The sequence below is a fragment of the Eublepharis macularius genome, chromosome 13, assembly GCF_028583425.1.
Source record: "Eublepharis macularius isolate TG4126 chromosome 13, MPM_Emac_v1.0, whole genome shotgun sequence".
In the NCBI taxonomy this organism is placed as follows: domain Eukaryota; kingdom Metazoa; phylum Chordata; class Lepidosauria; order Squamata; family Eublepharidae; genus Eublepharis; species Eublepharis macularius.
Genome location: NC_072802.1, coordinates 8,104,227 through 8,131,405, shown reverse-complemented (window position 1 = coordinate 8,131,405; position 27,179 = coordinate 8,104,227). Strand labels below are relative to the sequence as shown.

Here is a 27,179-nt window from a genome sequence, read left to right as displayed (position 1 = left end):
GCTGTGGCTGGCATCTTCAGAGGTGTGGCACCAAAAAACAGAGATCTCTCAGTGTCACAGTGACTCTGAGAGATCTCTGTGACACTGAGAGATCTCTGTCTTTTGGTGCCACACCACTGAAGATGCCAGCCACAGCTGCTGGCGAAACGTCAGGAACTACAATGCCAAGACCACGGCAATACAGCCCGGAAAACCCACAACAACCAACCAAACAAAATATTTTGCAACTACAGACTAACATAGCTAACTCCTTTGGATCTTTCTCATTAGCATATCCTCTCTCCCCTTTTGCAGTTCTTTAAAGCCAAGTTTTGCCTTCCAGAATCTCATGAAAGTTTGTTCAAGTCTGATTGCAAGAAGCAAGAATGTGGGGCCTGAGCAGATGGCCTTGGCTGTCAGTGGGGAGGAAATCAGAGCACAGACAGCCGCAGTCAGTGCCAGACACTCACTGTTGGCCAAGATAGATGCGAAAGCGTTCTGTTCTCTTGAAACTCAGGTTCTGTTATGTATTGGGCTAGCTTCGAGAAAAATAGGGCGGCTCAGGTAGCCAATCATATTGGGAAGTAGGGTTATCAGCAACCAATCGTTTCCCCTGGATATGAGCCAATTGCGGTCGTATAAACAAGTTACCTTTTGTTTAGTGCATGCAAATGAAGTATCCTAGTGCCTATGTTCTTATTGGGGAGTTACTGAAACAGCGTGAAGTTGGAGGTGTATATATCTGGCTCCCTCGGGAGCCACACTGTTCTTTTTCTGCAATAAAGCTACTATCATGAGCTGAAGTCATTGTCTGGCTGACATCACTTGAGCCCTAGTGACAAAATGGTGTATTCAGGGCTTTTTTTCTGGGAAAAGGGGTGGTGGAACTCAGTGGGTTGCCAGCACAGGACCACACAATGACGTCACTTTGGGTCATCTGGAACAAGGGGGGAGTTTTTTAAAGTTTAAATCGCCCTTGGCAAAAATGGCCACATGGCGGGTGGCCCCGCCCCCTGATCTCCAGACAGGGGAGTTTATATTGCCCTCCGCGCCGTGGCGCAGAGGGCAATCTAAACTCCCCTCTGTCTGGAGATCAGAGGGCGGGGCCACCCGCCATGTGGTCATTTTCAAGAGGTGCTGGAACTCCATTCCACCATGTTCCAGCTGAAAAAAAACCCCTTGGTCTATTGCAGCAGCAATGCACAGACTGGGCCTCGGCAAAGGGTGAAGCCCATCCAGGCCACCCCAGGTGACAGATGGGAGGGGAAGACAGTTACGCACTTTTTGCTGTGCTTTCCGCTGCTAGGCAGAAAGGCAACTTCTATGAGAATATCTGACAGTGCCTACTCTAAAATTCCATGTGGCACAGAGTGCAATGGAACTAAATGCTGTCACTGAGGAAACTGAAATTGAGACAGTGTTGTATAGTGGTCACAGGACTGTGGAGATCTGGGTTCATATCCCAGTTGACCACAAAGGGTGACTTTGGGCTGGTTACATTCTCTCTCAACGTAACCTACCTCTCAGGGTTGCTGTGAGTAAAAAATGGAGGAGAGATCTATGTATGTTGCCTGAGCTTCTTGTAGAAAGGTTGGGATTTTAAAAAGCGATAGATAAAAACCGCACAGGCCACGTGCAGGGGAACATTGAGAGAGTCACATTGGCTGCTGTTTCTCCTCCCTTGCCTGACAAAATGCTTCACAGAAGTGATTGTTCATGCAAGAAGTGATTGTTCGCCTCCCAAGGCAGGAGGAAACGCTGTCATTTCCTCACTTCTCAGGCGTCCTGTGAAAAGACTGGAGTTGCTGCCCTCCTCTGCTTACTGTCTGCCAAGGGGGACTGAGGGGACCGGGTGGCAACTCTTTGCGCCTCAGACTGGAGGACTGATGTGTTAAAACAGCCCTGGAGCAAGTTAAGCCAAGAAGCCCCAACAGTGCCAGCCCAGCCTCGGGGGCCAGCTCCTCTTTCTGCTGTCCTCAGGGCCACCAACAGTGCAATCCTGAGGGGGCCATGGCCGAGGCGGCCAGAAGCCGGCATAACCTCTGTGGCGCTCGTCCACTCCCTAAGGATTTTTTGCAGGGTGATAGAGACCAGGGTTTTGCAGAGGCAAGCAATGGGAAACCACCTCTGTTAGTCTCTTGCCATGAAAACCGCTCCAGGGGTCGCCATAGGTCAGCTGTGACTTGAGAGCACTCTCCACCACCATGCCAACAGATGAACCTGGCCGGGCACAGACAGCAGGGCAAGTGCTCCAGTCCCCATAGAGACACTGGCAGCATCCACCAATCACACGATCGCTGCCATTGACAGCTCCATGAGTGGCATCTACAGGCAGAGCCAATCTCCTGTGAACATGGTCATTGCCTCTCAATGCCACCCCCCAACCAGGGGACAGGATGGAATAGGGTTGCCAGTCCCCTGCTAGGGGTCGGAGATCCCCCGCTCCCACCCTGCACCCCTCCACTTACCTGGTTGGCAGGGGGAAAGGTGGGGGAACGTGCAGGAGCACTCCAAGGCCCATCACGACGCTCTGGTAGCGCCCCCACACTCCACAGCAGCCTGATTGGAGCATGGGAGCACTCCCAGAGGCAGCACGTAGCCTGCATGATGACATCACTTCCCAGAAGTGACGTCATCACACAGGCTGGGAGTGCACACGTGTGAACCGCTAAGATAAGTGCCAAGTCTCCCACTCCCTGCCTGGAGGGTAAGGGAACCTGGTAACCCTAGGGTGGAAAGAGCCTGCAAGTGCAGCACCCTGACACGGGGCCCTTGGCTCAGGAGGCCCCCTCCCTGGCCTGGAAGGGATGCCCACCCCATTGCTTGTGAGGGCCAGACTGGCAGCAGAAATACTCTGCTCTGAGCCACACAACCCTTTCCCCAGAAAAGTTAAAACAGAGAGTCAAAGGGACCAAAAGGACCTAGACCAGGCTTGAACCCACAGCCCCTGACGCTCAGGACCAGGCACCGAGCCCCAGGGCCACGAGAGGACGTTCCTAAGAGACATGCCGGCAGGCATGAGATGTGCTCCATTGCCGCTCTGATGTCACTACCAGCAACATGGGGCCAGCTAGGGGATATCACACAGACTGAAATGGCTCAGCAGAAAGGCACTGGGATAGCATTGCTGGGGCTCCTGGTTCAATCCTCACTTGGACAGAATCACATTTTAAAACTATTAAAATCAGCAAAAGCATTTAAAACCAGAGCTTAGAATACATATAAAAATATAAAACCAATCATTAAAACATGGGGCAGCAAGGATGGCAAAACTAAAAAAATCTTCCTGTGCTGGCATAAGATGGCAACTGGAGGGGACGGGGCAAGTATCCCTGAGGAGAGTTCCGGAGACCAAAAAGGCCCCCTGCCCACCTCATCTGCCAAGGAGGGGGGCACCCAAAGCGCTGACGGTGCGTGCGGACTGGTCCAATGCGCGTTGCTTCTGCCCAGATCCGAGATGAGTGGCCCCCCAAGGCACTGATGTCACTGCATGGGCCGCTCGGCTCAGCTTGGCCCCCCAAAGCCTTAAAAAGGGCCAGCCTGCCCCTCAGCAGGGCTTGCAGGCAGTGAGGCGCATCACAGCTCCATTTCTCCTGCTCTGTAACACTCCATTTGGTGGGTAAATAGAGGGCGGTGATCCTGATCTTTTCTCCCAGGGAGTGAAGCAGCCTCTGCCGCCTCTGGTGTCTCCTGTGAAGTGACAAAAAGCTTTCCTTCTGTGAGGTTTTTCAATCTTCCCAACCCAAGTGCGCATGCATGTGCGTGTGCACTCATTCACTCGCAAATGACTGGATTTCTCCACAAAAAAACATAGAAACTATGACTGGGAAAGGATTAGGTCCTCACAGCTATGTTTATTGGGAGGAAATCCCACGGTCTGAATGCCTTTTACAATCACCAGCACCACATGTGGTGAATCCAGGGGAAACTGAAAGAGCGCAAAGCAGCCTTAACGCTTTGATCGGCAGCAGCCAGCACGTTGGTTGGCTGCTGCTTGCACAAGCTCTTTCCATGTTATACTTTGGAAACCTCTTGCAGTATTTTCAACACGCAAATGCTTTAAGAGATCTGGTGCAGCAAAAAAGCAACCTAAACGATGCCACGGTCCTGAAACTCGCAGATTGCACGAGAGTTTACTCCTCTGCTCCAGAGGCTGGAGTTGCTTCTCAGGTGTGCCTCTTTCCTTCTCCTCTTGCCTGTCACTGACTTCTTCTGCTCCTCAGTGTGCGTGTGCGTATGTGCGTGCATGTGTGCTTTCTCGTGCTGTGTTGGATGTCAACCATTGGCACCCCACCCTGACTGCCTTCCTGAAAACTTCCACTGACCTGCCGAGCCAGACAGTCTGTCTGCAGGACCTACAAAAAGAGCCCTTTCCCATCTCTCTGACTTCCCTGACAGCAGCTGATAAGCCCAAACGTTTTGCAGGGCTGCCTGTCTCCAGGGGCGACGTGCCTGCCAACTTGCAGCCATTTCTTCCCCTCAAGGCCAGTGTGGGGGTGTCCAGGTGAGTGGGAAGATGCTCCCTTCAGAGTACCTTCTTTGCCTCACGCAGTCTCAGCTCACAGGGAAAATAGCAGCAACCTCCATTCCTGGCTGGGCCCTCGGTACTGAGTCGACCTTCTGTCTGAGCCTGAGGCCAGACTGTCCTTATCGGATAGCTGACACAGTGGAGGTCATTCTCTGACATGACCTGGCAGTTAACACTAACGTTTATTCCTTTATCCAGTCAAGAAGCATCCCCCCCTAAACCAGTGCAAGCAAAATCCTTTCATAGGGTTGCCAACTCCCCTCAGGAAATTCCTGGAAGTTTAGGGGTGGAGCCTGGGAAGGGCAGGGTTCGGGGAAGGGAAGGACCTCAGTGGGGTATAATGCCACAGAGTCTACCCTCCGAGGCAGCCATTTTCTCTAGGAGAACTGATCTCTGTAGTCTGGAGATGAGTTATTCTTTCAGAAGATCTCCAGATTCCACCTGGAGGTTGGCAACCCTGCCTTTGCAGGGTCTGCTCTTTTACCACCTGTGCATGACAGATGAGCCAGTTCCATCTGTCATACTATACCCCCGATCCAATCCAAGCCACACAGTCACGTCCGACCCTCGGCTACTCCATAGATCGTCCCCCTCCAGGCCTTTCTGTCCTATAGCGCATCGAGAGAGTCTCGCAGTGAAGTTTTTACAGGGTAGGTCACCATCGCTTTCCCCAACCCAACACACTTAGCTGTACGACAGCCACAAATGGTAAGTCATACATTGCCACCCCCTTGGCACTTTGAGCCGGTATGGGATAAGGGGGTCATACTATACAGTGACCGAGAAATAGAACCCAGAATGGGATAATGCAGAAAGGAGCTCGCTTTGTTTGCCATGGTGGGGTCACCAGCAAGCAAGGTGCAGGATGGAAACCTTACAGCAGTCCTGGAATAACCAGAGCCAAGTGTTCATAGTGTAGAAGGTCTTCTGGGACTGAAACGCCACCAATACGTAAATGGGCAGCAATCAGTGTATGTGTGTAATGACCATCTAGAATGGCTGAGGCCACAGTTTGAAACTGCAGAGAAGTTAAAGCCATTCTAAGTCTAGGAAAGGTAATTTTGGTCAGATAAGAGGCTCTGCCATGGTCCCTCTTGAACAACTTGAACCAGGGAGAACATTTGGAACAGGGAGTTGCACTTCTGTCCAGTGCATGAGCCTTAAAGATCCAATCTTGTGTACTGAGACCGGGCAAGGGGACACCTCAAAGTCGTCCATCAGAGAATAACAACAGAGGATATTGTTAAAGCCAGCTGTGGAAGTGGCATCTGAATGCAGTAGGGTGTTCATTGCTTTGCCTTAAAAGCAGACTAGTAAAAAGATTCCTTTGCTTTCTCTAGAATCTAAATAAGGCCCCGTGTAAACCTGCTCAGGTAGAGAGTAATCCTGCTGCTGGTGTGCTGTGAGGCAAAGTTAGAATTCTCTTTAAAAAGACATTTTGGATTGGATATAGATCAGATGTTCCTCCCAAACCCAGATCTCTGCATTATATTGGCCTTACACTGGAACAATTGCAAGGCCAACTCAGCTAAAAATCTTCCTTTTGAGCTGTAAAATGTTAAGATGTCCCCAGGAGTTCTCAAAACTGAAGTTTTTGTTATTGCCAAGTGAGCTTCCTTGAGAGGATTTTGCTAAATGTCACCCTAAGATACTCAAAAGTTCTACATTCTTCAAAGGAATTGCTATCTATTGAACATTTAAATCTTCGAGATCTCTTCCCAAAGACCATTGCTTTAGTCTTGGCAAAGCAGAAATTGCCCAGTTTGTACAACATCCTTCTAAAACCAATACAAGTTAAGGACACCGACCGTATGTCATCTGTAGATAAAGAATCGATACAGCGGCCCCTGCAGTGAGGCGGCATTTCTTGGCTTGGATCCAAGAGTGGGTGAGGGGATGAGCTTGGACACCACAAGGGCTGCTGGACTCAACCTGCCCCCCTTCTCTCTGTCTTTTGAAACAGGAGTTCTGTGGTACCTTACTTATTTCCTGCACAGAATTGTGCCACGAGGAGCTGAGTCCCACAAGCATTCCCTCATGCCACATCAGCTAGAGTTCAGTTGCATGGCTCCACTTGGTTGTAGCCACAGTGGCCCTTTCCTAGTAAGATTAAGGGCCAAACTACATGAGACGCTCAACATGTGTTCCTGCAAGTTTACCTGGGTAGTGTAGTTGGGCCAGCAGCAGCAGCGGGACGGAGGGAAAGAGCCAGCGAGGGGAGCCCGAAGCTGCCAGGCAGCCAGCAGTGGCAGAAGGAGCTGCCGCCATCGCCACTGCTAGACTCTGTGAGAAGGGATGGTTGAGTCTAGCAGCGGCAGCTCCTTCCGCCCGGGAGCTTCAGGCTCCCCTCTTTGACTCTTTCCCTCCATCCTACTGCTGCTGCTGGCCCGACGACACTACCCAGGTAACTCTGAGAGAACACGACACGTAACGGGCGTCTCATGTAGTTTAGCCCTAAGAGTCTGTCCGCTGCATGATTAGCCTCTGATGCAAGGGGCTCTTGGAGGATCCATAACTGCTTCCCTGAATATGTCACTTAGGTCACTTCAGGGAGAGGCTGGTCTGGTTTGTACCCTGCCTGATGCTGGAGAAGGAGGGAGTTAGCTCTTTCCCTCCAACTGTTTCCCCAATGGAAATTGCCACCTTCCCTAATGCTGGGAGCCTCTGGAGGGATAGAGACAGGTGCCTGCCTTTACATCTGTACAGCTGTCTTTTGAAATGCAGCTTAACCATCCATTGGGAATTCTTGATTATTTTATTTACTTTATTTAAAACATTTTCACGCTGTTTCGCCCATCCTAAGGTGCCTAAGGCAGCAAATAATAAAGACATTAAAACAAGTTTTAAAACACTTATAAATGTTTTTTAAGTTTGTTTTCTGCTGCCCCAGAAGATCGGATCAGAGCCAATGGGTTGAAATTAAATCAAAAGAGTTTTCAGCTAACCATTAGGAAGAAGTTTCTGACAGAGCGGTCCCTCAGTGGAACAGGCTTCCTCGGGAGGTGGTGGGCTCTTCTTCTTTGGAGGTTTTTAAGCAATCTGACAGCAGTGCAGATTCTGTGAACCTAGGCAGATCATGAGAAGGAGGGCAGGAAGGGTTACATCAGTGCTGTGTTCTGGTGGCCCCTTTTTACATGCTCAGGGTAAGGCCAATTGCCACCTTGGGTCAGGTAGCAATTTTCCCTAGTCCAGTTTGACTAGGGATCCTGACAGTGCTTTGCCATCTTCTGGGCATGGAGTAAAGGTCACTGGGTGTGTGTGTGGGAGGGGGGAAGGTAACTGAATTTCCTGCATTGTGCAGGGGGTTGGACTAGATGACCCTAGAGGTCCCTTCCAACCCTATGCTTCTAAATATATTTAAAACAATTCATACAAAACACATAAGCATATGAATAGAAGGGAGAGGTCAGTGACAATCAGTGAGGGAATACCAGACACAACAGGAAAGTCTTCTACTGAGCAGAAGACAATACTAGAAGGGTACAGACTAGTGCCATTAACTCTGGGTTGGGAAATTCCTGGAGATTTGAAGGTTGAGCCTAGGGAGGGTGGGGTTTGCGGAGGGGAGGGACCTGAGTGGATAATGCCAGAGAGTCCACCGTACCAAGCAGTCATTTTCTTCAGGGGAACCAATCTCTGTTGTCTGGAGATCAGCTGTAATTTCTTGAGGTCTCCAAGCCCCACCTAGAGGTTGGCAACCCTGGAATTTCCATAATATTTTTGCTATGACTGAGAAGGTCCTTTCTTGTGTTGCCACCTGTCTAGCCTCAGATGGTGGGGCACCTGAAGCAGCACCGCTGAAAATGACCATAGCAGTTGGGTAGATTCAAATGGGAATAGGCAGTCCTTAAGGTATTCTGGCCCAAAACTCTATAGGGCTTTGAAGGTCAATACCCTGAACTGGGCCTGGAAGAGAACTGGAACTCAGTGTAGATGGAACAAGGCAGGAGTGATATGGTCCCTACAACCCACTCCCAGCCAGATTTATCGTCACAGCATTCTGCACCAATTGTAGCTTCCAGACAGTCTTCAAGGGCAGTCCCACATACTGCATATTGCAGTAATCTAATCTAGATGTTACCAGGGCATGCGCCACTATGGCAAGTTCTTTTTTGCCCAGGACAGGCTGCAGCTGGCTCACCAAACAGAGCTGGTGAAAGGCACTCTTGGGCTCAGCCACCACCTACTTTTACAGTAGGGCCAGGGAGCACCCCTAAGCTTCAAACCTGCTCCCTTAGGAGAAGTGCAACCCCATCCATGACAGCAGGCACCTCCGTTCCTTGGTCAATCCTTCCACTATTGAGAAAATGGAAAATTCACCTGCTTTCTTCAGCACTGTGAGCCCAATCCAGATTCCCTCCTTTATTGGTTACTTTTAACCTTCTTGGGGTGGGGGGGGAGAGACAGAAAACAAGAGAAGTCATGACAAAGGAGAAGCTGAAGTTATATGGGGAGCTGAAAAAGAAAAAAGAGAGGGACCGACTAGGGTGTGGAGGAGAGAGAAAGAGAGCTGAAATGAAAGGGGGGGAAGAGAGGGGAAAGGGAAAGAGAAAGGGGTGTTCCACCCCCCCCCCATCCATGAAATATCACAGGCCTTTTGCAGGTCTCCTGTAAGCAAGAGCAGGAACCATCTTTATTTCTAACTCTAATATTGATCTTGCCACAAATCATCCGTTTATTGCAGCCAGGCATTAAAAGCCAGCAGTGTCTTTCTGCCAAGGTCACCCACTAGTGCTCCCTTGCGAAATCCACAAATGCTATTATGGGTTGGAGAGGCTTAACAGATCTGAGCAACCAACTCCAGCTTGGGTTTCAAGCTCAAGAGGGGATTTCATTCTGGCCTCTGGCTAGACAATTGCCTAGAAATGACCACTCAGAAGGAGCCTGCTATTTAAAACAGCAACCATTAGAAATCAACAGACGCTCCCACCAAGCAATTCAGTGAATGTTATCTTGAAATACATTACACCTAAGAATGTGATGCTTGTGAGCCTGCAGAAAGGACTTGCACAACCAAGAAAGGGCTTGCTGGAAACAAAAGATCTGAAGTAGGCATCCATGACTGAAGTCTGGCATTTCCGGGGTGCCCTGAGCAAGGTTTTTGTCATGATGCCTGTAAAGCAAATGGTGTGTGTGGGGGGGGAGGCATGTATAGAAATGTGTCTACAGCACATTTATGAAGTGTGGCTGAGATCTAGCCCCACCGTCCCTTTCCACCTGGCTTCAGTCCTGCCTTCTCTCTCCCTCCACGATGAACCAGATGTGAGGCTGGGAGTTCTATGACTGAAGCTCCCTTTTTTTTTTAATGGCAGGTGAGTAAGGCCTTAGGTTGGATTGGAACCACAGTGTGGGACAAAGAGTTAAACCCTTTCCCTGGTGCCATATTTTTAACCTGAAATGCCTCAATGGAGCCATTCTTTGGCCCCAGGACCTAGCTTCGGTAATCCATGCAACGGTCACCTCTAGACTAGACTACTGCAACTCGCTCTATGCTGGGCTGCCTGTGAGCTTGACCTGGAAGTTACAGCTGGTCCAGAATGCAGCGGCACGTGTCCTTTACGGGGACGCTGTTTAGGGCACATATCCACTCTGTGTTGTGCCAGCTGCACTGGCTCCCAGTTGAGTTCCGGATCCAGTTCAAGTATTTACAGCCCTCCACAGACTGGGACCTGCATACCTACGGGACCGCCTCTCCCATTATGTCCCCCGCAGGGCCTTGTGCTCTCCGGATAAGAAGCTTCTCGTGGTCCCCAGCCCAAGGGCCATTCGGCTGGCTTCAACTAGGGCCAGGGCTTTTTCTGCCCTGGCCCTGGTCTGGTGGAACACTCTCCCAATGGAGATCCGGGCCCTGTGGGACCTATTACAGATCCACAGGGCCTGCAAGACAGAGATGTTCCACCGGGCTTTTGACTAGGGGCCAGCTTTTTGTCCCCCTTCTGACCGCCACACCCTCTTTTTGCAGCCGCCCTTGAGTTACATCATGGTGGTGCTGGGGCTTATGATGATCTAGTAGTAGCTGATCTGTCTGATGGCGCCTGAATTTTAATGTGTTAATCTGTTAATAGGTTTTTATTGTATTTTAACAGTATATTTGTTGGAAGCTACCCTGAGCCCGCTTGCGGGAAGGGCAGGATATAATTTGAATTAAACAAACAACCAAACAAATTGTGGAGGAGAACATTCCAGCAACATGAGGGGGGAGATTTGTGAAGGTAGGAAGAGACTGCCAGTTTCTTTCTCCTTTAATTCCAATAAAGCTAAATTATCTTGATGTTTCTCCAATTCTCTGTCAAACACTGCTGTTCTGCTGTCCAGGGTCTCCACTTGATTGGTCAACTTCTTTACATCCTCAGAGGTTTTCTTAACAGCTCCTTCAATATTTTTAATTTGTTTAGTTTAATTAGCTTTACATTTCATAAAATTGTCTTCCATTTTCCTTTCAAATGAATCTAACGGCCTTGTAAAAGTTAGGCTGCAGAGAATGACCGGCCCAGGAGGTGAGTTTTTATGGCTGAGCAGAGATTGGGACACAAGTTTCCAGAGACCTCGTCTTGCATTCTTCACCACTAGGTTGTATAGCTTCTCTGTTTCATTCAAGCAAGAATAAAACAAGAGTTTGCCTTTTGTATTCCCCCCACCTACCCTCATCACCGCAGTGGTTGTTTTTTTTTCAAAAAGTGATCAGTTGGTATATTTCACATTTCATTAGCTCTCAGGGATAGGGCAAGTTTAAAAATCTGGCACGCTCCAACAGCCTTTTATCTAACCTCTCCTACCAGTTGGACTGTAAGGCAAGGAATGCTAAATCTTGGGGCATCATTTCCCAACAGCTGTTGCCTTTAGGTTGTGACCTAGAAAACAGAATTGCTCTTTCTCAGGTGGGAAGAGTGAGGCTGGAAAGAAATGAGGGAAGCCAAGGCAGAGTTGGAGAGAGGTCCACAAGTGGTGAGCAGCTAAGTGAGGGCTGGAGGGGGAGAGTACCATACAAGATGATTGAAATCAGAGGCAGTTTGGGGGTTGTTGCACCAGTTGAGTGAGCACGCTGGGAAAGCCCTGGGAAAGAAGGGCCCGATTCACTGCAGATCCTGTGCAGAGAGCCAGTTTGGTCTATTGGTTAAGAGCGGCGGGACTCTAATCTGGAGAACTGGGTTTGATTCCCTACTCCTCCACTTGAAGCCAGCTGGGTGACCTTAGCTCAGTCACAGCTCTTCCAGAGCTCTCTCAGTCCTACCCACCTCACAGTGTGATTGTTGTGGGGATAATAATAGCATACTTTGTAAACCACTCTGAGTGGGCATCAGGTTGTCCTGGATGGCATACAAATCAAATGTTGTTGTTATCTGCTGCTCACCATGTTTTAAGGCTTGAACAATTACACTTTTCAGTTACCATAGTACTTCAAACGTCCCTCTTGGACCTTCCCTATTGAGCACCCTGTGATTTGTTAGCTGTGTTTCACTCACCAGGGTTGGAATGGTGGTGGCTAGCACTGGGCGCCTTCACCCCTGGCATCCCAGCCTGGATGCACAGGCACATGACTGACTGGCACTCTCGTTACCAGTTACTGCCCTAGTCCCTTCAGATGAATGATGGAATACTGTTTCAGGGTGTCAGGAAGTAGAAATCAGATTTATTACTAGCATATTGACAAAGATCAAAGGGCAGCCCTGGGCAGAAGATGTCATTTGTCTCTTGGGCTTTCCATTTCTGTCCTCTTTTGGTGAGTTCACCTGGGTAGAGAGATGGGCACGCTGGTGTCCGGGGCTCCAACATGATTCTGGGCAGTTACTTGTGATTTCCCCTTCCTTCAGTGTTCCATTTGTCGTTGCACCAAGATTCCAGTGACCTTTTGTGAAGCATCATCTTGATGCCTCTGACTTTTGCAGAGGTACAAAAATAGTTGTGATAGGTCAACTCTGAGTTCAGGAGACTAAACTACCAAGCCTTTTGTGATCTGCTCAGAAAAGTCTGATTTTTATTTAACAACTAGCTAGAAGGCCATGAAATCTGATTGGAGAAGCAGAAGGGAAGGACCTGGCTTCCCTAAAACTCCTCCACTATAACTCCCATGAATCACTGCAGCCATTGCTGCAGAGCAAAAGTGGGGCCCAGGACTATTTTTCCAGAACTGGCCCTGCCCTCAGGCCTTCTGTACCAACCATCTTCTCCAGGCCCTAAAGGGGGGGAGGTAATGGTTCTCTCAGGACTCCTTCTTCCTTTCCCCCTTCCCTCTACTATTTTTCCTGTTGATTCATACATTAAGATCTGTCAATTAGTCTTGTTTTAGAATAGTCTTTTCTGTGGAAGCAAGGTAAGAATAGGGCCTTTTCAGTTGTGCCTGTGGACTCCTTTGCAGTTTTGAGAAAAACTAATGAGCAGCAACACAAAACGGCTACCATGAGGGACAATTGCCCCCAAAATTGGACGGTTGTAAGCCCAGCATCCTCCTATGAAGGGGATCGCCAGAGGGGATACCTCTTGAGGTCTTCTGGAGTGTCTCCTGCTCCAGTTTGCTGAAGGAAAGCCAGGATTTGTTCTTTGCTTTTAGGACGAGGTGTTTTGGGTACCAAGAAACACCTTAGTGAGCCTCGTGTTGTTCATGGCACTGTGTTGGGGATTTCTGCCCTAGGAGCTCATTTAACCCTGATTTCTCCTTCCAGAGACAAATCAGGGTTATTTCTCCCTCTGCGGTTTGGAAATTAGGCTCTTGTTAACCAACATGGAGGCTGACAGACTTTTTGCTGCCTTTTATGGTTCTGATTTGTTTTAATTGATTTTTATTTTCCTTGTTTTGCATTAAATTATGCTTTCTCCATAAACTGTTTTAAAAGCGATCATTAAAAAGCAGAATATAGACATTATTAATAAATGCACACTTCCCCTTGCTATTTCTTATACCTAATCTGTGAGCAAAGCCAAATGACAGCATGCTACCGGCAGTAGCGTGGAGAGGCATTTTGAATGGGATTGGCGCACAGATGCCTGGACTCTGCGGCATGAGAAGGAAGAGGCATTGGAGGATTTAGCTGTAGGGGATGTCAGGCTCAGGGTAACACCGCATGTAACATGTTGCATCTTTGACACAAGCAGTTCCCAGTTCTGTATTTGGGGAACTGTCCAGCAGGAGACCTCCTGAAACTATTGAGGTTGCTTCACATCGGGAAAGGCCGGTTGTCAGGCGTAGGTAGCAAGGGAGGATAGCAGGCAGCCAGGGAGGCTGTTGCCTCTTTTCTCTGCAGTGTTTGAAGGAGTAGTGGTGGAAAGCTTCTGTGTAAATCAGGGTGCAGTTTTCATTTGATAATTGCTGCCAAGACTATTTAATGCTCCTGTCGCATAATATATTGCAGGCCTTGGGAATATTAGTCTGCCAGCAAGAGTTCTGCCACTTCCAGGGGTTGTAAAAACCTATTTAAAACTGCAGGGTTCTAAAGTCTTCTGCAACATACACAATAGGGGCATGATGTCTACTGACTCCCAGTTCTTTGCCCATTAAATTGGATTACAGAAAAACCCACTTTAATCTAGTTGAAAGGGCAAGCTGCTGTTCTGGATGCTCTTCTGTAACAATTAGTGGAGAGGAGGCAGAAGTCATTTGTTCTGTAATGATGGTTTCTGTTGGCACTGTGCTTCTTTGTTCCCCTTTGCATTTCTTTTGGCTACAAATTGGTGTCATGTTGGCTACTTCCCAATCTTCCAGTAAGGAGTCAATCTGAGTGGTAAGTTGTATACTTCTGCTAGAAGATTAACTATTCCCTTTGAGTTCTTTGAGAATTCTCAAGTAAGTGCCTGACAGCTAGTTAACTTGTAATTAACCTTAGCCGTTTGCCTCTTATCACTGTTATTTAACTTAGTTCTTCAGATTTGGGGGTTCTTTGGGTGCCCTGGTTAAGGCCTCCCCAGCACTGAGCAATGACTAAATCTGTCTGTCTGTCTGTCTGTCTGTGTTATTCTCGTTCTGTGTTCTGCAGATAACAAGAAGCCTTTCGTTGACCCCTACGCGAAACATCCTGATGTGATCTATATCCATAATGGTACTGAAGTGATCACTGTACCTTGCCGGGTCACCTCTCCAGATATTATGCCGGACCTGCAGCTGGTGAGTGTCACTTTTTCCATAATAGCTGCTGGCCACTCAAAGTGTGCAATGGAGCAGTTATGAAGAGATCTGGAATCCTGTCTTTGATTATTTGGAACTCAGAGGGATCCTAACACAGAGAAAAGACTATAGACTTTGGTTTTCTCTTTGACTGTCCTTACGTCTGAAGCTAGTATATTCTTTTACACTCTCCGGGGGTCTAATTGTATACTTTTTTTACGTGAATAAAAATATTTTTAAAAAGAAAAAAGTAGCTGCTGGCCAGAATGCTTCCACTCCACTCAGCAAAACAACCGTGTATCTTCCACTAAACTTTCAAGCCATTAACAGTGGCATAAAAGTATAAGAGGTACTTTCCTGGGCCAGCCCAGCAGCCCATCCAGCCCTCCTGTGTTGTACAGCTGCCAACCAGTTAGTCTGCAAAGCCAGCTAGTAGGGCTGACCAACAGATGACCAACTAGTAGGGCACAGATGCCCTACTAGCATAGATGCCCTCTTATCACTGGGATTCAGTGGGAATGGGAGGCAGATAAAACTGATCTGTGGGGCACAATCCAGGAACAGGACTCACTCTGTTAGGGAAGTCTTGTGTGAGTCAGATTGAAGTGAAGGGCTATTTTCTTATATAGTTCCTGTTCATTTCAGTGTGGCTTGTGGAAAAGGTTGGTAAGGTTAATTAGTCAGGGGGTTTAAAGGCAGAGTATAACAGAATGAATGAATGAATGAATGAATGAATGAATGAATGAATGAATGAATGAAGGGGATTTCTGCCTGAGGTGCCATAATATCTTGGGCAAGCCTTGGGATTAGGTCTGGTAGGAACAGAGCCTCTGAGTGGTGCTAATTAAACTGGAAACAGGGCAGGTGATTGTAGAACTTTATTAGGATCTGTAATAGCGTCTCTTCTTTTCCTTTCCTCCAATAGTGCTTCTCTATCACGCTCAGCAGGGAGGGCGGACTAAAAATCTAATATAATACATAAATAAATAGCCCTTTTCCCCAATAGTCAGAATTCTTCATGTGCATTATCTCAATAAGCAGGCCTCTTGAATAATCCTTTAAGGTAATTTCAGATGTTGATCTGTAGTAGAAGAGCAAGATTTGGGTCCAGGAGCATCCTAAAGACCAACTAGTTTCCTAGGGTGTGAGCTTTCAAGAGTCAGAGTTCCCTTTGTCAGATACTTATGCAGGAAGCTTTGACTCTCAAAAGATCCTACCCTGGAAATCTACTTGGTCTTGAAGATGCTCCTGGACCTGAATCTTGCCCCCTTTAAGGTAAGTCAGCATCATTTTCCCTAGACTGTAGAAGGGGAAAAAGATGAGGCTGTGAATGCCTGATTTGCCTAAAGCTACCTAATGAATTTATAGTTTAAGCGAGATTTAAACTCAAGACTTCCTGGCTCACACCACTGATTTTTTAGCAGCAACATCATGCCAGCTGCTTTTCAGGTTAACATGGCAAAGACCGTATAGTTACTTGCTCCCTGCTTCCCTGAACAGTGTAAAGAGCCAGGAGCAGCGAGGCCACAGTCTGGTGTCCTTTGCATGTGAAAGCACTTCTAGTGCTTTTGAAATATCTCCTTTATTAATAAGTCTATATGTAGCTGATTTGGCTCCTTGTTTTAAGAAAAGCAGGGTAGAAGTATTTTGAATAAATAAATACATAAAGAGACAATCCTATAAAGGCAGCTGATCTGCTGTCCCTGCATCTTTTCCCTTTTAGGGTACAGAGAAAAGTAGCATGTGGCTGTATTAATGATCTGGTGACAAGAGGGCAAATTATACTAATTCGCAAGTAATTTTACTCAAGAAAGAGAGTGCTAGCTTGCACCTCTTTCTCTCAATTAAATTTACTAAAGTGTAGGTGTAACAGGGTGTCACTTGAAATTGTACAGTTGCTTGAGGTTTGCCCTTCACTGTTCTTGTGCTGGAGCTGAAATGAATTTTCTCCTAATTCATAGAAACATAGAGCTGGAAGTGAACCCAAAGGTCATCTAGTCCAACCCCTGCACAATGCAGGAAATTCACAGCTATCCCCTCCACCTCCCCCGGTGAGCACTGTTTTGTGCTCAGAGGAAGGCAAAAAACCTCCAGGATCCCTGGGCAATCTTGTTTAGAAGAAAATTCCTTCAGGACTCCAAAATGGCAGTTGGCATTTCCCTGGACACATAAGAAAGGGTGACAGGAGCCTAGCACCGGCTCATCCCTTCCTCGTCTCCCTCTCCCGATTTGCCTAATTTCATTCTGAGTCGTAGAAACAGCATTGCTGACAGATGGACACCTGGCCTCTGCTTGGTGGTGAAGTACCTTCAAGTCATGGTTGACTTATGATGACCTCTGGTAGGGTTTTCATGGTAAGAGACTAACAGAGGTGGTTTGCTATTGCTGGCCTCTGCAACCCTGGTCTTCCTTGGATGTCTCCCAACCAATTACTAACCAGGGCTGACCCTGCTTAACTTCCAAGATCTGATGAGATTGGGCTTGTCTGGGCTATTCAGGTCAGCCTCTGCTTAAAATCCTCCGAAGGAGGAGAGCCCACCACCTCCCAAGGAAGCCTGTTCCACTGAGGAACCACTGAAACTGTCAGGAAGTTCCTCCTGATGTTTAGCTGAAAACTCTTTTGCTTTAATTTTAACTCACTGGTTCTGTTCCAGACCTCTGGAGGAACAGAAAACTGCTCCATCCTCTATGTGACAGCCCTTCAGATATTTAAAGATGGCTATCATATCACCTCTCAACCGTCTCCTCTCCAGGCTAAACATACCCAACTCCTTTCAGTCTTTCCTCATAGGACTTGGTCTCCAGACCCCTTACCTCCTTTCTAGCCCTCCTTTGTACATGTTCCAGCTTGTCAACATCCTTTTAAAACTGTGGTGGCCAAAATTAAATACAGTACTCCAAATGAAGTCTTAACCAGGGCAGAGTAAAATGATGCCATTACTTCATATAATTTGGACCCTAGACTTCTGTTGATGCAGCCCAAAACTGCATTTGCCTTTTTAGCTGCTGCATCACTCTGCTGACTCACAGCCAGTGTATGGTCTACTAAGACCCCTAGTTCCTTTTCACATGTACGACTGCCAAGATGAGTCTCACTCCTTCTATAATTATGCATTTGATTTTTTTCTACCTAAATGGCAGAATTTAACATTTATCTCTGTTGAAATTCATTTTTTTAGTTTTGGCCCAGTTTTTCAGCCTGTCAAGATTATCCTGAATCTTGATTCTATTTTTTACTGTATTCACTACCTCTTCCAATTTAGTATCATCTGAAAATTTAATGAACATCCCTTCTATTCCTTCATCAAACTGAAAGTAATTTATAAAGATGTTGAACAACACGGATCCCTGAGGCACTCCCGTTGCCACTCCTCTCCAGGAGAATAAGCATTTGCAAGCATTCTTTAGATACAGACTTAGTAATCACAGCCTTCTGTTCTAAATGCTCAAAGACTGCTTGATTAGTTGTAGATTTTCCGGGCTGTATGGCCGTGGTCTTGGCATTGTAGTTCCTGATGTTTCGCCAGCAGCTGTGACTGGCATCTTCGGAGGTGTAGCACTGAAAGACAGAGATCTCTCAGTGTCACACAGGAACTACAATGCCAAGACCACGGCCATACAGCCCGGAAAATCTACAACAACTAATGTTCTCTGGCCATGAAAGCCTTCGACAATATACTGCTTGATTAGTTGTTCTAGAAGCTTTCCAGGTATGGACGTCAAGCTGACAGCTCAGTAGTTACCCGGATTCTCCTTTTTCTCTTTCTTGAAGGTGGAGACAACGTTTGTCCACCTCCAGTCTTCTGGCACCTCATCTGCTCTCCAAGAATTCTCAAAGATTATAGATTATAGACAGAGGCTCTGAAACTACATCAGCCAATTCCTGTACTACCTTAGGATACCATTCATTTGGGCCTGAGGGCTTGATTTCATTTAAGAAGTTAGGTGTTTATGTGCTACCCATATGTCTATCCTAGGTTGCAAATCCCTTCCTTCATCTTGTTAAATTAAGGTTAAGCCCAGGTTAAGTACAGTTTTGCTTGCAAGCGAAGACTGAGGCAAAGTTGGAGTTGAGCAGTTCTGCCTTCTCTCTGTCACTTATTAGAATTCCAATTTCTTCTCCCTGCAGTGGGCCTACTACTTGTTATTTTTCTTGCTCCAAACATAATCAAATATCCCTTTTTTGTTGAGTTTAGCGCCTCTAGCTAGCCTGTTATACTGAGCTTTAGCCTAACACTCTCCCTACAAGCACTGGCTATTGTTTGTCATATGCCCATCCTTCCCTTTCTTCAGTGTATCCTTTTTAATTCTCAACTCATTAGAAAGTTGTTTATTGAGCCACCCTGGCCTCTTTAGCTGTCTCCCACTTTTCCTTCTCACAGGAATCATTGGTGACTGTGCCCTCACTGCTTTTAAGAAACTCCCACTCATCTTGAACTCCCTTCTCCCTGAATATTTCTCACTATGGGGTTGTACCCAGCATATCTTTGAACCTGGTGAAAATAGCTTTTCTAAAGTCTGAAGTTCGTCTGACTATGTTCAGTTTTCTCTTTCCCCATGATCTTGAATTCCAAATGTGATTATTCTCATATGTAGTTTGGATACTGAATAATCTTCCGAGAGACTCCCAATTCCAAAGAATCACTAAATATTTGATATGCTCGTTTGATATCTTCTTATATTTGATTTCAGTATTGACCAGGGCTTTTTTTTAACTGGAACGTGGTGGAACGGAGTTCTGGAACCTCTTGAAAATGGTCACATGGCTGGTGGCCCCGCCCCCTGATCTCCAGACAGAGGGGAGTTGAGCGGCGCGGAGGGCACTCTAAACTCCCCTCTGTCTGGAGATCAGGGGGCGAGGCCACCAGCCATGTGACCATTTTCTCCGAGGGCAACCCACCTCTTTTCCCAGAAAAAAAGCCCTGGTATTGACACTATTTGATATCTGACATAGAGGTACTTTCAATCTGAGGGCATCTGCAAGGTGGTGTGCAATGACATTTAGGGTCAAGAGTCCGCAGCTTCTGAGATGTCGTATGTGATGCCAGCAATGTCTAAAGCAGTTGAATTTAAATTTTTAAGCTAAAGTTTCACATTGTGTAGTGAAGAACAAATCCCTTCTCATGGAACACCTCCACATCTGCATGCCCCATCTTATCTCCATACTTGGGAAGTGAAAGCTACCTCTTCTCTATTTCTTCCTCTTGGCAGGTATAGTGAGAACCTTCCCTTTGGTTTCCCGTAAATGCTGCTGGTAAGCTAGCCGTGGGGTGTTGCCTTTGAGTTCCAAAGGTTTGCACCAAGGGCAAATATTGGCCTTGCAGCCTCTCTGGAACCTTGAGATTGTTTCTCACGCTTGTCATTGAGCCTCAGAGTTCAGTGCTTTGTTATTAAGGTCCTAGTCGTTCCCCACCTGGCTTTGCATCAAACTCCTTGCTGGTCATTTCTTGGTACTGAGTGGAAGAGCCTTGTCTGTGCTATGATCTCTTCAGAAGGACGAATGTTTCCATTTTGAGCTATTAGAAAATCTGAGCCAAAGAATGAAGACAAATGGGGTGGTGGGAGCTTCTGCCAAAAAGAAGGTGCCTCTTGGCCGCAAAGTGGATGAACCTCTGGGTGAAGGTGTGTGTGTTTTCACCTTGGGCACTGGTTATGCTGTTCCCATTTAAGGAAGTACTATTTGTTGTTTTGCCCTTGTCTGGAAATGTTATGTGGAGCCATTCTGGCTGCTTCCTGTACTCTGAGGAAGTCGAGGGGGCAGAGAAGGAAGGAGTCAAGTGATCAGACAAATTTAGAACATCCTCTTCCAAAATTAATCACTAATCAGCGATAAACTACAGCAGAGAGGAAAAATACCATAGTATCTTTTCAAGCCATGGCTTGCTTTTTTTCCTGTATAAGTGCTTATATGTTTTCAAATGTTATATGAAGAATTTTCATCTGTGGGCCTTCCTAAAAGCATTTTCCTATCCCCTTTTTCTGACCATCAGGGACATTCAGCCACAAAGTCATAATATTCAGTTTTATTCAGTTTTGTTATTCCTGTGGCAAAGATACTTTCCCATCATAAATTACATTTCTTATGTTTCCATTATACTTTAAAATAAGTGCACTCCACACCCTTTAAATATTTATGGGGAAGTGTACAGGCTGCTAATATTAAAAAGATCCTAACTGCACATGGCAGCTGAATTAGATTAGTTCCCAGGGCTGAGCCTGAAATTGAAGATTTCAACATTTTCCTCCCTAATATAAAATTAATACTGGGGGGAGGGGGGTGAACAAATAGTCTTTAAGGAGGAGGATTCGTTCACCGAAGAGGAACCAACAGAAGGACACAACGCGCACGGTTACAGTGAATTGCCCTGATGTTGCTCCACTGTGGCGCTCAATGTGCAGAGGTAACACCAAGTCAGTTGCCATAACATTTTCAATGTAACTGTCAACGGCAGTATCCTGTACCAAGCTGGTCCTCTGTTGATCTTACAAAGCAGGAAAAGCAACAACATCTATCAGGGGTGACGAAATGGGGGCCCAGATTCTGCATCCAGCTGCCCCATTGTTTTCTCTTCCCTCTTGCTAACATGTAACAGATTAGACATTGAAAGTGTTCCTTCTTGCATGGAGAAAGGAGAATCTTTTCAGTTCTCAAGCTGCAGTGCCCCCCCCCAACTGCCTTTAGCTTGGTCAGAAGGGTGTGGCTTGCAACAGCACTAGAAATGGGCTCCAGGGCAAGCTAGCTGGTTGGGAAAGCAGCATGCAAACAGAAGTTTCTCAGCCAGCCAGCAGTACAAAACGGGAGATGTGGAGGCTGGGGCAACTGCCCATTTTCCAACCGGAGGGGCGTTTAGCAGTCTGGAGAGAACTTGCCCACCCGTTTTTTCGCTGACTCACCTCCATTAAGGTGTTAGGGCTGAGCATCACTGCTGGCCTCCATCTTTTGGGGCTGCTGAGACTCTGCACACACAGCCTTCAGGTGACCGTCTCTGGGAGATGCTTCTGACTGCTCAGAGCATCCTTGCTGTGTCCGGGTTCTCCTTGCCGAGCCTTTTCCAGTTCCTGCTGAATCTCCCTGTTCCATTTCTGACCCCAAAGTGAAAGACAAGGGTGGTCATTTTCTTTCTAGACTGTCTTCTAGAGTGCAGTACTCTGCCCCATTTACTTGGATAAATACAAACAAAATAAATACAAACACATCCCCTCACGCGTAGTTCTCTACCATTTGTGTTGTCCATTTACTTGGATGGCTGCAGGAAGCATGCGAACAGTGGAACATTTCACTGATACAGAATTGTGTTTGCATGATTACATTTCCCAGCCCTTTTCCTCCTCACCCACTGCAGGTGGTGACCTAGTTAGCCAAGCTAGTGACCTGTCTCTGTGTTTTTCTTGATTAGGTTGGAATTCTACTTCCATTACAAGGCACCCTGTACTTTCTGCATTTCACAGCTCACTGATCCTCTGCAGGCTGTTTGTTTTTTCTGTATACCTGTATACCATGTCTGTATAGTGAAGATTATCTCATTGCATCTAAAGATGTGGGCTGCAACCCACTGAAGCTTATGCTGGACTAAAACTTGGTTAGTCTTAAAGGGGCCACAAGATCTCTTCACAAATGTGAGCCAAACTAGACATGGCAGCATCCTTGTGGCCACCGTGAAGATTTTAAAGTGCCACTTTAAAATGATTCAAAGATGCTGTAAAAATCCTGATCAGGCCCACAGGGTGGCAGTCTTGTCCCCCCCCCTCCCCGCACACATACCTTTTCAAGTGCAAAAACAGCTGGGGAAGTGTGTGACCGCTTTGGCATTTGAAAAGGTGCATGGGGGGCTGCCCTCTCTGCACATTGAAATGCCTTTGAAATGGCAGTGGCGCCCCTGTGGTCACATCTAGTTTGGCCCTTACTCAGAAAGGTGTATTGTCTCCTGGAGATCAGCCTGTACAGCATCTTATCTCCTACCAATAATGCATTTTTCTAAACTTGCTTCTCTCGGGCGCACTATTGTTCTTTTCCCCATGAGGTCAGGCTATGAGGCTGGGCTTCCAGTTGTTCCAGGCAGCAGATTCTACGCGGAGTAACATTTCCCTGTGTCCTCACCCTAAAGGAAAGTTATTATAGGAAGATAAAACCCATCAGCTCTAAACAGAGAAAGGCTTATGAAGTGTTGGTTAAGGCTTGTAATGGGTGTGCAACCACAGATGTATGTATCTGAAGTACATGTTTATACTGCCTTTCCTACAAGGAGTCCAGAGCTGCTGTAGCATAGTGGTTAAGTTGTTGGGCTGTGAATCAGCACTTTGCTGGTTTGAATCCCACTACGGCCATGAGCTCAGCAGGAGGCCTTGGGTAAGCTGCTCCTCTCAGCCCATCTCCCCATCAGTCTAGTGTGGATAATAGCACTGATCTGTCCAGAAAGGTGGCATATAGGAACCATTATTATTATTTATTATTATTATTATTCTGACCACACCACACTGACCTTTTACATCACTGTGGATGCAGTCGTAAGAACACTTACGTACAAGTAAGCCACGCTGAATAAAATGGGACTTACTTCTGAGTAGACCTGCTTATGATTGCACTCTTTATACACATATTAGCACCAGAGCCCGTTGTGACACAATACAATGGGCTCTAGCTGTGGGGACGCCCACTGGGCTGGCCTGCCACACTGCAGCGGGCCACTGGGATGGGCCACCACACCACATTGGGCCACTGGGCTGGGCTGCCACACTGCACCACAGCGGGCTGCCATCTCCATGACCCTTCAGAGGCCTGGTACAGGCACACCTACAGGCCCCTTCCTGCTGCCGCACTGGGTCTTCCCATAGCTGGGCTGATGCTTTCTGGGCCTCTGGGAGCCCTGAAGCAGCGGAATGGCCCAGTGCCGCAGCGCCAGGCCTTCCTCCAGTTGTGCTGGGCCTTCCCAGGCCTCTAGAGGCCCCAAGGAGACCGTGGAAAGGCAAACTGTGTTTCCCATGACTCTGTTCTTATCCCCACTTCCTGCCCCTGTCCGGGGATAAAAAGTGAGTTGTCGGCAACACTGTTTGCCTTTTATATAGTAGGATGTTAATGTACCACCAGCCATCTGTATAGTGCTTTACAGAGTGACGTAAGGATGAAGGAGAAAGAAAACCAGGTCCCTGCCCTGAGGAGCTTGCAACGTCAATTTTGAGTGGGGGAGGCCACAAAGGAATAAGTTTCAAAGGGAAGAGGTGAGGCAGAACCTTTCTGCTTGGGTATCGTTCCCAGCCGAGAGTGACATCTCTGTCTCATTTTTGCCCAGAGTTCATCCACTGATGTGTTCAGCCAGAAGCGGAGGGAATGGGACCCCAAGAGAGGATTCCTGATCACGTCACCCTCCTTTGAATTCTTCAGTGCCATGCTCAAATGTGTCGCTAATGTGGATGGAGTCACATACACGTCCTTGTACTGGCCACAGAAAGTGGGTGAGTGACTTGCGTTTGCTGCGTGTGCTGAGGGCTGGCATGGGCGGGGCTTTCTGTCATGACTTCCATCACTGGAGCTGGATCCAGTTCATGCTGGAACCAAACAAATGCGCTGCCATTCACGTACTTTGAAAATCCCGCCCCCATGCGAAGGACAATATGGAGTGCTCATCAGATATTCTCCGAGACTATCTCAGATATTTCCCAAATATTCTCTGAGAATTTGATATTATAGCATTTCAAGATCTGTTGCTTTAATTTTGACTTAATACTTCATTTTGGTTTCTTTCAGAGGACCGAATACAGAACTTGGTTTTGAAAGCCACTCCGCAAAAGCTACTGGTTGGAGAAACTCTCCACCTGCAGTGTGCTGCTGAAACCTTCTCCAATGGGCGGATTGTCTTTGATTGGAAGTACCCAAGGGGGAGAGTGAGTCATTGCCACATTTCCCTTGGCTGAGGCAACAGCTTGTCTGTGGTCAGAGAAAGAGACGGCAGGGCACTTCACTCCTCAGTGTTCTGTGACCTCAGTTCTTGAGCATATCATCAGGATCTCATCTGTGACGCGACTAGAACCGTTTCTGGGCACCATGCAGATAATGAAGTGCAGGCTAAGGGAAGAGTAATAGCCAGCCACCTTTGCCACGTGGGATGGCCAAGTTTCCCAGAGTTTCTTTGTGGAAAACAGGAAAACCCTCTCCGCAAGCCAAGATGTAGATGTGCTTTGTGTGTGTGTAAGGTGTCCTGACCTGGATAGCCCAGGTGAGCCCAATCTTGTCAGATCTCAGAAGCTAAGCAAGGTCAGCCTTGGTTAGTAATTGGATGGGAGACTTCCAGCGAAGACCAGGGCTGCGAGGACAGGCACTGGCAAACCCCTCTGTTGGCCTCTTGCCATGAAAACCCCATCAGGGGTAAGTCAGCTATGATTCGAGGGCACTCTCCTCCTCCACCACCAGGGCTGTCCCTAAGCAGCATTAGGCTCTTCCTTGTGTGCTGTGGCACCTCACGTGTAGGAGAGGTCACTGTGGCACTAGCTGTCTCCTACTTTCAAGACACATGGTGCAGTGAAAGGCCTCACTGCCAGTTTCATGTCTCTTGCCATGAAAACCCCACCAGGGGTCGCCATAAGCCAGCTCTGACTTGACGGCACTCTCCTCCACCCCCACCACCAAGGTGTAAGTGCCATCAAGTTGCAGCTGATTTATGGTGACTCAGTAAGAGGTGAACAGAGGTGATTTGTCATTGCCTTCCACAATGTAGCACCTCTGGACTTCTTGGTGGTCTCCCATCCAAGTACTAACTAGGGCTGACCCTGTTTAGCTTCTAAGATCGGACAAGATCGGGCTAGCCTGGACCATCTAGATGAGGGTGGAATTATTAGTAATTTAAACATGAACAATTCGTAGGTGGGGCAAATCAGTGTTCCAAGTAGGTCAAGGCATCCATTGGCTCCACCCTGTCTAAGAGGCTATGGTGCCCTTGTATGGGCGTTGTTGTAAATACATTGCTTGTGGTGATGAGTGGGGAATACTTGGTTTTGTTCTTGAATGTCTGGGTGGCAAGAAGAATTATTGCAGCTGTTCTGTCAATGTCTGCAATTGATAACAGAAGCTGAAATGGATTCTACAATCCATTTGGCCCATTTCAAGACTCCTAGGTCTGTCTCTGCCCTGACCTGGATAGCCCAGGTGAGCCTGATCTCGTCAGATCTCAGAAGCTAAGCAGGGTCCGCCTTGCTTGGTAATTTGATGGGAGACCTCCAAGGAAGACCAGGGCTGCAGAGGCAGGTAATGGCAAACCACCTCTGATAGTCTCTTGCCATGAAAACCCCATCAGGGGTCACCGTAAGTCAGCTATGACTTGAGGGCATTCTCCTCCACCACCACCAGGGCTGTCCCTAAGCCGCAATAGGCTCTTCCTTGTGTGCTGTGGCACCTCACGTGTAGGAGGTCACCGTGGCACTAGCTGTCTCCTACCTCCAAGGCATGTGGTGCAGTGAAAGGCCTCCCTGCCAGTTCTCACCAAATTTCGGAGCTGAAAGTATGCTGCTGCTCATCAGGTTATTAATCTACTTACTTAGCACGCTGTATCCCCCCTTTCCCAATATCTGCTTGAGGCAGTTTTAGAAATGCTGACAGTATATTTGAGACTGCACTCTGTCTCCCCTTTAGGAGCATAAGCCTGTCAAAGCTTTGGACCGACATGAGCACGTGTATAAAGGCACCAGCAATGTGACCATCGAGAATGTTTCAATGGAAGACAGAGGCTTGTACATTTGCAGAGGGCGGGTCGCCAACAACACAAAGAAGGAACTGGAGGCCAATGTCACAGTCACAGTATTCAGTAAGATGGAGCTCAACATACTGCAATGCAACTAGGTCGGAAAGCAGTAACGGGTCAGAAATACCTCTTGTGCAGGCTGCCATGGCCTCCATGGTGCAACTTGTCTGTACAGGGTCAGGGCTGCGGCTCAGTGCTTTGCATCCCGAAAGTCCCAGGTTCAGTCTCCAGCACCTCCAGTTAAAAGGGCCAGGTAGTAGGTGATCTGAAAGACCTTGGCCCCAGACCCTGGGGAGCCACTGCCAATTAGAGTATTGGGGTTTCTCAGTGGTCCAGATGGTGCACTTGGAACATTTCATGTTGAAAAAGTGGGTCTGGCAGGAAGGCTAAAGTCCCTTTATCACAATCCCAGCTCCAACCTGTGCACTGTGTAATGTGTAAAGAGCAGCTTCATGAGCGATCAGCTCTAGATACCCTGGGCATTTAGCCTCCATTTCTCCAGGGAGGTCAGGACAATTTACATGGCTTTATCTTCCATTTTACCTTCACATTGGTCCTCTTTCTGCTAAGAGCATTGGCCAGTGTTGCATAAAGGTTAGAGGGTCAGACTAGAATTGGGAAGGCCTGGCTTCAAATCCTTGCTGAGAGCCAAGCTACAAGTGACGCCTGACACAGGTTGGACACTTGTCAGCTTCCCTCAAGTTTTGATGGGAAATGTAGGCATCCTGGTCTTGCAGCTGTAATGGAGAGCCAAGCTGTAAAACCAGGACGCCTACATTTCCCATCAAAACTTGAGGGAAGCTGACAAGTGTCCAACCTGTGTCAGGCGTCACTTGTAGCTTGGCTC

At 47.5% G+C, this 27,179-nt stretch overlaps 1 protein-coding gene across 4 annotated transcripts in view; it reads left to right on the top strand.

Moving 5' to 3' along the window:
* LOC129341053 (vascular endothelial growth factor receptor kdr-like) overlaps positions 1 to 27,179 on the top strand; it is a 281,338-nt gene that overhangs the window by 75,647 nt on the left and 178,512 nt on the right. For all 4 annotated transcript variants that reach the window (XM_054995953.1, XM_054995952.1, XM_054995951.1 and 1 more), the window contains exons 4-7: positions 14,476 to 14,603; positions 23,891 to 24,053; positions 24,346 to 24,482; positions 26,224 to 26,395. In XM_054995953.1, coding sequence (XP_054851928.1) covers positions 14,476 to 14,603; positions 23,891 to 24,053; positions 24,346 to 24,482; positions 26,224 to 26,395 — 600 coding nt within the window. The remainder of the gene's footprint in view (positions 1 to 14,475; positions 14,604 to 23,890; positions 24,054 to 24,345; positions 24,483 to 26,223; positions 26,396 to 27,179) is intronic.